This window comes from Gouania willdenowi, chromosome 15 (assembly GCF_900634775.1).
Source record: "Gouania willdenowi chromosome 15, fGouWil2.1, whole genome shotgun sequence".
Taxonomy (NCBI): Eukaryota; Metazoa; Chordata; class Actinopteri; order Blenniiformes; family Gobiesocidae; genus Gouania; species Gouania willdenowi.
The window spans coordinates 10,457,719-10,470,062 of record NC_041058.1 but is presented as its reverse complement, the minus strand read 5'-3'; the positions used below and the strand labels follow the sequence as shown (position 1 = coordinate 10,470,062).

At 39.2% G+C, this 12,344-nt stretch overlaps 1 protein-coding gene across 1 annotated transcript in view; it reads right to left on the bottom strand.

Annotated features, from left to right (window-relative positions):
- Positions 1-11,423: 11,423 nt before the first annotated feature.
- hmx2 (H6 family homeobox 2) overlaps positions 11,424-12,344 on the bottom strand; it is a 1,957-nt gene continuing 1,036 nt past the window's right edge. Inside the window, exon 2 of the mRNA XM_028469154.1 lies at positions 11,424-12,222. Coding sequence (XP_028324955.1) covers positions 11,675-12,222 — 548 coding nt within the window. The 3' untranslated portion in view covers positions 11,424-11,674. The remainder of the gene's footprint in view (positions 12,223-12,344) is intronic.

Sequence of the window (12,344 nt, the reverse complement as noted above, 5' to 3'; positions counted from 1 at the left end):
TACCTGTATTGTAACTGATAAGATAACACTTCAAGAGAACTGATAATGATTATCAGAGCATAAACACAGCAAATAAACATGCAAGGGACCAGAAATTGATGAAAATATGTAATCCAACTAGAGCATTGATTGTTTTCACAACACACATTCAGAAAAGTGTGATTCACACACGCTCATGCTATTAGGTGTTGGTATCTTTAAATTCGAACGACAACTAATCTATACACTGAAATCTGTAATGCAACATTTTCCTGGAACTGCGTGACAAGCTCAACTCAGAGACCTTTTTGTGTTGTCACTTAAGACTCATGAGATCATTGCCGTTTCATCCGCATCCTTTTTGGTGACATAAAGAGCTCATATCCTGATCCTGCCCGAGCTGAAAAAGGAGTGATGAGATCATTCAGCTTTGACCTAGAAGCTAGACGAGAGCATGTTGGAAATGGCACTGACACACAAAAGTTATTTCAAATAACACCTTATAATGTCCAAATAAAGTATATGGCATTAACATTGGATATCATATTTGGAAATATGAGGGAGTAACTCTTAAAAGCTTTTAACATGTGACAGCAATAAGTGTTGTCATGGGAAACTGGTCACTTAAAGCAGGTCAGATCAAAATGTGCCGCTGGGACTTATGCTTTTCCGTGAGCACGGCCAGACAATGCCACACTAGTGAAGGCGTAATTCTCCCCTTAGTTTGTTTTCACAATTACAGTATCACTAACACCTTCTCCACACCCATGCCATATCCTGTTTTTTTAAGTCTGCTTTTTACAATGTATAGTTTTTGTCAAGGCCATTCAAGAGGAATTACCAATAACACAGCTCGTAATAAAAGGCCTGTAATGGATATGAGTTAAAGGTTGTCATGTCGCTACAGTTTAATCTGGCCTCCAGCTACTGCGGCAGGGGAGAACAAGTAACGTGAGACTCAAAGATTCACTGCATTAGTTCTGCTTAGCTAACCATGAATGCTAATTGCAGGAAGAACAAACTGGTAGTCTCCCCTCGTTTTCCTCTCTACTCCCCCTCGGACAACGGGAGCACCCGTAGGAGCGTAGAGAGTCACACAAGGAACAAAGATGGTTGTTTCTGCTAGACAGATTCTGTATGGTGGACAAACATAGACTTAAAATGTAGCAGCAAAATGTATTTTAGCCGGTTGTACTGTCAAGAGTAAAAAGAAAATCAGCAAACTGAAAATATAGTTGTTTGAAATTTGCTTTATGTTTTTACATCAACCATTTAAACTATACTGAGAGCTTCTGCTCCATATGTACACAGTATGCCTCCTTTTCCCTGTTCCCATTCCACTTACATGTGCTTTCATCCCAGGAACTGGATCACCTCCATAAAATAGGTAATACTTTCATCATTGTTGATTTATTTATATGTTTGTTTGTCACTTAGCAGAATTATGACAAAATTAAGCAATTTACAGCTTTTGTCCAAATTTTAACCAAAGATACCTTACGTCATAGAAGATTCCATTACATTTTCAAGGGGATTCGGATCAATATGCTGATTCTGGATCAGTTAAAAAAATTCAAAACAATCCCCGTCTCTCATTATTGACCACATTTCTGAAACAATGTCAGACTGTTATTGACCGATCTTTATGAAATCGGATCCGGATGGCACATTTCATTACGATTTTTTTTAATATCGGGTGCCCATATATTTGGACCTGTATTTTATTGTTATTAATGGTTTAAATATCTTTAAAGCCTTTAAATTGTGAATTATCATGGTACCATAGTCAGGATCACTGATCCATATACTGTAACTGCCAATATCTGGCAAAGAGGATATTTAGTGCTTGGCGGAGGTTTGTACTCTCTGAGTGCTCTTGATGTATTTATAAAGAAATGGCAATAAAATTGTACCTGTGATCTGCTTTCACCCTACAAATTTAACAAAAGCAGGTGAATCCTTTTTTATCACAAATCTCTGTAAGTTAGTTCTATACATGACATTAATGCAGGCATTTCAAAAGATACAGTGAATGACCAGAAATAACAAACAGCTGCAAAAGTACAAAGATATGAGATCAATGTTTAAATTCCTGTACAAGCCATCTGTTTTTTGAATTTACACTTTAAGTGAGTCAGGAGTAACTTGTGAGTTTGCATCAGTTTGAGAATGCGTTTCACTCTGCTCAGTCTAAATAGGAAACTATTTAGACTTCAACATTTCAAATATTACTTCCAGGAGAAGCAGGGTATCTTACAAGCTGTCATTATAAGTGAGCATCAAATATTTTCCAGTTGATCAGCTGTTTTCTGTGAATCTTTGATTTTCATTTTAGAATTTACTTTTCATTTTATGTTTACACTGCTTTCCGGCTGTTTTGGTTGGGAGTTATTTTAAAAGTATGAGTACTGTGATGAGAGATATAACTAAAATAACCAATGTTTTGCGTTTTCGTGAACCACCGTCAATTGATAGATCCCTGTAAACACACTATAATTGTTTTTCAGACTGCATGTGAACCAAGTGGGAACTCTCAACTTAAAAATGCACCATTGTTGGACTTGTTTTCAAAATATGTTATTACGCAAACAAAAACCCAGTAGTATTAGCAATTTAGTTGTTGACCAAATACAACCTACTAATCATCTGGAAAACAGGCATTCAGTTGAACAATAAAAATGAATGTATCAATACTCTTGATCGACTTATCTGCTTGGCAGCAAAAATGTACAAAAGTCACTTTTAATCAAATTAGCCTAAACCTGACTGAAATGTTAATGTGTTGCAATTTAATCAAAGAAATAAGACTTTGGCTTTGTATTATAGAATCCACATCTTAAATGAATCCAGAAAGTGACTAACTTCCTTGTGAAAACATTACAAGGAATGAAAAAGAGCCCAGAGTGGGAGAGGTAAATCCTGTGCTTGTACTGATACTGATACTAATCTGTGGCAAGGTCAAGAACCTAGTTACACACTAGAGGCAATAAAGGACTAAGAGGCGCTGGTCAGCCTGAGCCACCAAACCTGTGATCACCCTCGGAGGTTCTGACCTGGGTCACTGCCCCAATGGAAACAACTATCTCCTATCAGTCTTCCAAGCAGACATCTATAGACTACCTGCAGGCTCTCAGGAATCATATTGCCACTGTACCAAGCACTCCTGTCTTTACCTTCCAGTGGAGATTTATTGTAATTAGAAGATTCCTTTACAAAAGCTTGAGATCAGCGTTTCTTTAAGGATCTCTGTGTGATCCCAAAGGGGACACCCTTTGATCCCGACCTATCAACCTTTAGGGTAAAGCCTTCCCTTTCCAAATGAGTTTGACATGACGGACAACTTCCTAATTGGCCAATTGCTCAGTGCCAATTCTGGTTCTCGCTGGCTTAACAAGTGTATGTTTTCCTTCAAAGGTATGACTGTTGATGTGGTGAGACGCTGGAGAATGTATGAAAACAGAGATATTTCCCACAAATAATCTCGGTGATGAATCTAGTTTTGTTTAAGTCCAACATGTTTTATCCATCTACTCTATTGCTTTAGTCACCCTTTATCCCACTGTGTGGTAGCTTCATCGGGCTTCAGGCTTCAGAAGATCCTTAAACATCAGAGACCATGACGGAAAAAGGTGGTGTCGAGTCCCACCCTGCAGCACGTAGTTTGTAGATTTCTGCCCCTCCCCACGTCCATTTTTGCCCCAATCAGATTAGTTTGTATAATAGTAAGAGAAGAGGTCCTAGCCAGGGGGCCTTGCTGGCTCGGAGGAACAGGTGGCCAAGTGCTGAAATAAGTGTACTTTCATGTTGATTAGGTTTCATGGTCTAAATCTAGAATACTTATTATCTGAAAGATTAAGCAAGATTTAGTATCCCTTAACACCTGATTGTATAGAGTAAATTTAGTGGACTGACTTGGGAAAATATAAGGTTCTTGTGCATTAAAGTAAACACAAATGCCTTCATTTACTATATCATACCTGTACCTGTTTTAATATTTAAAATGAACCTACAATTAGTTATTCTGATGGATTACTCTGTAACCTTTGCCAACAACCTCCTGAGGTTAGTTCACCTGCAGGATCATGGGAATCTCCTCATGCGCTAATACTTCATCCTCCATACACTGAGAACGTGCCTTGCTGGCCGCCTCACACTGAGACGGATTGTTTAAGGTCTGCAAAATTAGTCAGGTCAGGGAATCCTCGGCCTGGGGCTTTCACTAATTCCTTTCTGATGTGACGACGATCCTTTTGAAGAACTGTTTTCTCTCTGACCAAATCTCTTTAAAAGCATCTTGGGGGTGCAAAAGGGGCCAAGAGGGAGTGCGCTGTGGCAGGCCACACCAGGGCCAGAGGGGGGGCTCGTATTACACCATGCATGCCGTGATGCATTGTCGGTGGGACGCCTAGGCTCCAGTCCATCCACCCCCCGCCCTTTCTTTTCCTTCTTCTTATCCCCTCCCCTTCACCACCTCCATCCTCTTCGTCCTCTCAGTGATGTCCCTTTAGATGCAGAGCCTTGTAGAAACTCTGACACCAACCAAAAGGATGCCCTTTACACATGAAACCTTATACTCAACTAATGGTTACAAATCTGTTTTCAAAGAAGTCTCAAGTAAAGGACTCTTACTCTGGGATGCATACACACACACTGTCACTGCTTGACATATATGCACACTGTCAGATGAATTCTGGGATCACTTTGGCTGAACTAAGAACTTCTGGGTAAATGGTTTGCTGCTCTAATGCAGATTTGTAATTTTCAGATTTCATTTACACCAGAGTTTAAACAGTTTCACAAAAAATGTCTACATTACTTATCCAACACCAACTCCCCTGTATCTTTAGACGCATATGTGTCTCTTCTCTGGTGATATTGACTGACACTTCACACAGATTTCTGTGACCTCTTGCTTTCTTTCTCTCATCCCCTCAAAGACAATGTCCTCCCTTCCAGGGGAATGATCCCTAATTAGCTGTCAGGTGATAGTGCGCCGCTTTCTTTGTGCTCTCCGGTGCTGGGCCACAGGCTATGTGGTTAGTCGTCAGGCTTCGACTGAAGTGACAGATCATCTCTCTATACATGGGACCCCTGCAGCTGAAAGAAACCACTTGGTTTTTACAAAGAGATTCCAACTTCTTGTATTAAGAGGAACCCTAGATCACATCTCATAACAAATAGATCTATAACCAAGCAAAGACAAGGTAATCACTTGGGGATTTGTCTGTGCTCTCCCTAATAACAACAGTATCCAATGATATGTGCACCTCCCATTATGAAAGCTGGATTTGGACTTGAATTATTGAGTGGCCTTTATGTTTGTCAGTTTGTCCGGAATAGAGGATTTTAATGGACCTGTTTGAGTTATATTATGTTCCCACATTCAGTTATGTTTGAAAAAAAAGCTTTTCTTGAATAAGATTTTGTCATTCATGTGAAAAAATAACTTCCCTCGCCTGTATTTTCCAGTTGGAGTGACATCTTAATTCCCAGGATGTTGTAGGTCATTCTCGATATAAAAGCAATGATTTCCTCTTCTCTGTCTGTTCTGTCCACGACAGTGTTCCAGTATCCTCAGTCGCAGGCAGCAGAGGTACCTTGTTTGAAGGTCATGTCACTGCCAGGGCATAAACGTTAGACCTTTTTGTGGTCAGGCTAAATGTACAAGGCAGCCCTGCGGGAGCACTCCTTGCCTCTCTTTAATCTGCATGTAACAGGCCCTTGTAGAGCCAAACTGTCTGCGACACATCAGCACTTAGAAATAAAAACCCCTTTCAGCCAACCCTGCAACGGCTGCGGTTGGAGTCCGGCAGCTGGATCATTTCAGAGGGGAAAACACAGGCCTGTGTGCTCACTGATGGGGACCAGAAAATCATCAGCCATCCACAGCAAGGTGGAATTTAGTATTTTAGGGGAAAAAAAGATCCCTTTGAATTAGAAAAATGTTTTTCCCAATAAATAAAAGGAATTTTAAATCTACACTGAGATTTAAATTGAGATTATAAGGATTATCCACCTTATTCCACGTGGCCACTACATCCTGATATTGTTGTTCTATAACTTTCAGAAAGTAATGGATAACAAGTAGTCACGTTACTGTGATTGAGTTGCTTTTAGGGGGACTTGTGCTTTTTTGAGTATATTTCTAAATCAGTCATTGTACTTAAGTATTTTATTATATTTTGTGCTATTTTTTAATTTCCGTTACATGGTCACATTGAACATAATCCATATGTTCTTAGTTGTGCCATTTTTTATCTACCACTTTCTTGGGTTCAGGTTGAGGTTTCTACCTATTATGTTGTTACCCACATGGCACATTTGGCAAGGCACTGTTTTAGAGTTCATAAATGTAGCTATACTTAGTGTTAATTTATTGTTAAAAGAATTGTACATTTTGACAAAACCTTTTGTCTTATACAGATGTCTTTGTGGGAAATAAATTAAGTTCCAATTGTTTCTTACTTTTTAAGTTTATGAAAAGTTTACTGTATGCAAGGGAATCTTGGCAAGATTTATCACCAAAAATAAATGTGGGGTGTGAAAGTAACAATTAAATAGCACTCAAAGTAAAAGTTACTAGAGCTACTTTTTACTTGTACTTGAGTACAATTTCAATCAAGTAACAGTACTTGTACTTGAGTAGGATATATTAGTACTCTTTACACCTCTGGTAACTTTACACACATTGTGGTACAGGTAAATAAAAAGTGTAAAAAATCTGTATATTGCAGTATCTAGTTTACCGTACTCTCATTGCATGCTACAAAAATAAAAAGTCAACTATGATAATGAGAAGCTGCAGCATAGAATAAACAGCCATTTCCCTGTCAGTGAAGGCAATCATTTGAAGGAGCCGAGAAAGCAAACTTAACAGTTCTGATGCTCCAGCCGAGAAACTTAATTTTCCAATTTACAGGAAGACCGATGGCAGGAAACAAGCCAATTTGCCACGTGTGCAGCACACAACAAATCCCAGCCTCGCTCCCCAGCCTCATGAGAGGCAATTACGCCGAAAAAAGAATGCCAAGCTGTATTAAGATGTGGCCGCATCAAAACGAGGGAGACAGCCTCATTATAAGTAATTATGAGGGAATTAGAAACATCATTTAACTAAACGAGCAAATAATGTCCAGGATATTGAAGAAGCTGCCTGCACTTCTGCCGACCACTGCAAGTCCCATTACAAAAATTGTAGGTCTTTAATAGAATAATGACATGCTTTATCCTCTCTGCCTCTCTCCGAGAGGGTCTTGGTGCAGAGGGAATGGCTGAGTGCGAGAGGGGAGGATATGAAAACAACTGTTGCAGAGCTCTCTGTTAGTCGAACGCTTGAGAATGTAGCATAAGACCTTCAAGATAATCCCCCTATTATCCTTACAAATACAGAATGGAGTGCACAAAATTGTATCTCACATCCATTATTGTGTCAAAGGCAATGCTAATGGACTTATCTCCAGAGTAATAGCTGAATTCTCCACACGTAGCGCACTCTATAATAGTTTGATGCATATTGGACTGTAAAGGGCACTTCAAAAACAGGCAGTTCAAGAAATGGTTGGTAATTTAACAATGAAGCATAATGCATTTCACCATTAAAGCCCCAATTCACATTTTTGGTTCAATATTGTTCTTGGCTCGTATAACTTGGAGATGGAGGGGTGTCTATTGCTCGAAAAATAGAGCTCTTTTATTTGACCTGGGGTGGTAAACATCTTAAAAAAAAAAAAAAAAAAACAAAAAGACCGTTGAACTATAACTCTCATTCACAGTATCAAGACTTTAAAGTAACCAAAAAATTAGCACCGTATTTGAAAAACCACCATGGATCTCACACAAGTCAAACATCCCATAAATATTTGATATGTGCACATTAAATTTCCGCTTTAGGATTTTTTTTTAAAACTTAATCATCAAAATCTACCAAAAAAAAAAACCTACAGCTGATCTATGTCTATTATTATACTTAGCACACGTGATATTTTGCTCCTGTTGCCTGCCAAGAAAAGGAGTTGGGGCTGTTGAGGGAAAGGGGGGGGACTAACACAATTTCCCTTCAGCTCCTTCATTTCCAGTTGATATAAAACAGAATCATGAAAAATCACTTCTGCTCCAAGCTCCCCTTTTTAACCATTAACCCATAAATACAGAGGCTGGTTAAATCCATTGGACGACAGGGCCAGCCTCAAAAACCTTATTACACTCCCCTCAAATTCATTTAGAGAGCAAACAGGTCTTGAGAGTTGTCTGCCTTAATGCATTGCAATTGCTTTTGAAACTCTTGTCTTGAGGCAGAGCTCTGCATCTGTTCATTGTGTAATAGTCTATAACCACCTTTGCTCAAATTAAGCCGTACCTGCCTGAAAAGTGAAAAGCTGTTGGTGGAAAGCAGTTAACCAGACCTTAGTGTGAAAAGGGAAAGATTAGAAGAAAAAGTAAGCGACAAATAAATTTGTTATAGCTCATTTAAGTTTAACAAAGTCTCAATTACAGTAAGTGCATTTAAAAATAGATTATCTTTATCTTAAAGCTGCTACTCCAAATAATTTTACATTCAATAAAATCGTAAACAATTTGTTGAGGTTTTCGCACATTGCATTGAGGGAGTCTTGTACAGATCACATGGAAGTGTTTTCACTTCATTCTTACCGTGACATCTTCTATTTATTTAGCTGTGTTTCCATTACAGTTTTTTTTCGCGATATTTCTAAAGTTTGGACAAAGTATAATTGCGCTTTGAACGTGTTTCCATTGAAGGTCGTTTTGGGCAGGAGCCTCGGAACTCCCGTGAAATCTCATCCCGCGAGACTTTGCTGCAGGAAGATGGACGCTTTAAACCTCCTTAAAACACCTTGTATTCCTTTGTTTTGTCTAATGTGGCATTCATAATTTTAAAGTATAATGCTAAGAAATATCTCGGTCTCCACTTCTGTCTTTTTTTTCTCTGTCATGTCCTGTAACCTGTAATTGCAGAAAAAGTGTTTCCATTGAGCTTTTGCTATACAGCGTCTGAAAAACCTCCATGAAAGCATAAAAACGTTTTCGTGTTTTTTTTTTTTTTTTCAAAATTCAGGTGTGTCCATGACCACTTTCTAATGCACTACTTAGGTTTTGTGCATTTCCAAGTGTTATGGAAATGCAGCTTTTGCCAGTCAAGAAGGACAGCGATTCTTTTGATGCCATTTTTGTTGTAGCTTGTTCCTGGTATTTCCTGTGAAATCAGAATACTTCTAGAACTGTTCCACATCCCACAATGCAATGCGCATAAATGTTGACAAATGGTGTGTTTACGATGCAGATGAAAACAAACTTTCATTCGCCAATTTCAATGTTTTTCTTTTCTTTTCGGAGTGAATAATGTTCGATTACTGATCTATGAGGCATAAACTATGGTTTTATCTAATAAAACAATATTGGTAGTAGAAGCTTTAAGATGTAAAAGACACAATGTTTTAGTGGGATTTCTCCTGATCCTGTAAATATGCTGGAGGAACTATCTCAAGAATCAATTTCCCCACTGCATTCCGTCTTACCCTCTCCCTCTCCACACTGTGTGTAGCCCACAGTTTCCATTACTCCCATCATAAATTATACCAGCGGTTGAATTACACTTGCTTTTCACCTTAGCAGGCAGGTTTGATGAATCCTAAGGCACAACATATCATCTCAACAAATCTTCATCATCATGCCAGTAGCTGTCTCTTTGCCGTTTAAACCACTTCAAATCATTTTCATTGCCTTGCTATTAAAATTTGTAATTCACGCCTGCCATTGCTGTGATACATAGTTACATCGAACCCCCTCCTTCTGTCTCCAGCCTATTCCTCTCTTTCACCTTCCTTCCTTCACTCCTCGTGGCATCTCTTGCACATCTTTCCTTGTTCTTCATGTCTTGTATAAATCAAACATCCCCGGGTGACAGGTCATGCAGATTTCCCACAAGTCATTGGGGTGCAAACATCCATCCAAAAAGAGCAGCACATTGCCGTCACACCTGATGACATAATGACCACTTGGAAACTAATAAACAGCTTCATCCAACCAAAAGCTATTGCTCCTTTTCATAAGCATTGCTGTCGCCCCATCCCTCTCTTTCTATCTATCTCTCTCTTGTTCTCTCTCTCTCCTATCTGTCACATATTCATCCTTCTGCACCTCACCACCTCGCTGATGCCGGAGTTACCCATAAATCAGAGCTGTTGTCTAACGCTATCCATTTTCCCAGAAACACAGGGCGGCTGTTGCAGAAATTGGGTCAGGAATAATCTGCAGGGCAGCAGAGCCTGGCTAGTCATGTATTCTGCTAGGTAATGCAGCCATTAGTACGCACTGGGGAGGTGGTGGTGGTGGGGGGGGTCTTTTTTGCGATAAATGTGTGTGTAGAAGGGTTCCATATATACACGAGGTGACACCCAAGAAAAACTGGCAAATGACACAATTTTATTGCTCCCTATCAAGAGGACATCTATGTACATATCCATGGGTTCATCTAAACCTTGGATTAGAGTTTAAATGTATGTACTTGTATTTATCTTTCTAAACTACACACCCAAACATCATTTGGTGTCCAAAAGTAAAAGATTCTGCTGATGCTGTAATGTGTTGCACAGAAGGAGTTGAGCTCAGACAAAGCCTAGAAACGCTGACAATATGCCTCTTTATTAGGTTTCCCCTTACACAGTGTGATGCTTGAGAGTCACAGGAGGAGCATTTCGTATGACTGAAGATCCCACCCAGGAGCAAGATTTGCTAGTGATGGTGTGCATCTTATTCCTATACTCTCAAATGTGTTTTACTCGCTCATTAAACCACCTTGTTTTGGTCATTTGTCACTTTAGAAAGATTGTGTGGATTTTTATGATCAGTGTAGTGTAATGTAGACTAACCGTTAAGTGCATGAGTTAGTTTAAGACAAAACTTCTCTTCTTTGATTTTATCTCATCTTCGATATGATTTTTTAAAAGTTTTAAATTTCACACTCACAAATAATGATTAAAATATATTCCCAATGTCATCTAAAATTTTATACATATAGAAAAATTGGCTTTGTTATAATATGTTTTTGATAAAACCAAAATATTATTTCAGGATGCAAGAACTGCTGCTTTATGTAAAAAATGTGTAAGTAACCTTCAACATTTTGTAGTCAAATATAATGTTAGAACTTTTCTAAAGGAAGGTAAGATTAGACCTGCTTTAAAAAAAAAAAACAACACTTAAAATCATGCAGCTTTTTTTTTTTTTTTTAAATATTTGAAAAATGATTATGTTTAAAATAAAGTTCACTGAAATGTAAAATGTATTTAAAGAAATTATCATTATTATTGGAGGTATATTTAGTCAACTGGGGAAATCATTCTGTAATAGAGAATTATCAGGGAATCAATGACAACCTGTGAATATATCAAAGCAGTTTTTTTTTAAACCCATCTTTAATGCACATGATATAGGGGTTAAATTTTTCAGTTAAAATGAGATAATGAAAATAAAAGTACAAAATAGTCATAATTAATCATACACATGGTGTATTTTATACATACAGGGAAGCTTGGTGGCTTTGTTGTAAGACATATAACAGTTGCTGGAGAATTTTTAAAAATCCTCAACATAATAACAGTTAATACAGAGGAATAATGTGGACACTTATATGGTTGATGCGTTGTTTGGAGGTGTATATGCACAGTAGTAGATTCAGTCAGTACTCAATTTTGTTGTACAGGTTGTATAAAGGTAATGCTGGCAGGTTGCTCCCGGGGTAATAAAGTGGCGTCGGAAAGGCGATGGAGCGGGGGACGGGGACGCGCAGTAAGGAGTTATCTCTGAAAACCAGCGGCATCCCCACCAGTGTCTGTGCCGAGGCGTGGGCCATGTTGGCCGCCTCCAGTTCAGCCGAGAGCTGCCGTTTCCATTTGTTCCTCCTGTTCTGAAACCATGTCTTGACCTGAGTCTCGGTCAGCTGGAGGCTGGAGGCCAGGCAGGCCCGCTCCGAGCTGCTCAAGTAGCGCTTCATGTCGAAGGTGGACTCCAGCTGGTACACCTGGCTCCTGGAGAACACCGTGCGCGTCTTCTTCTTGGCCGAGCCGCCCTGTTTGTCCGCGCTGTCCACCTGCCTCTCCTCGGACAGCGGCGACATTTGGTGGCACTGTCGGTCCTGCTCGTCCTTATAGTCCTGCAGGAGAGGCTGGGACAGGTGCTGCCGCCGCGCCAGCCCGCCGGTCCCACCCAGGAGTCCTTTAGTGGTACCTGAACGCACCATGAGAGAGAAGAAGAGGGAATTTACAGCAAGAAATTAACAAATATATATATATATATTTTTTTTTTAATTTTCACAACCCAAATGAAAACAAAAATTATAATTTAGTTAT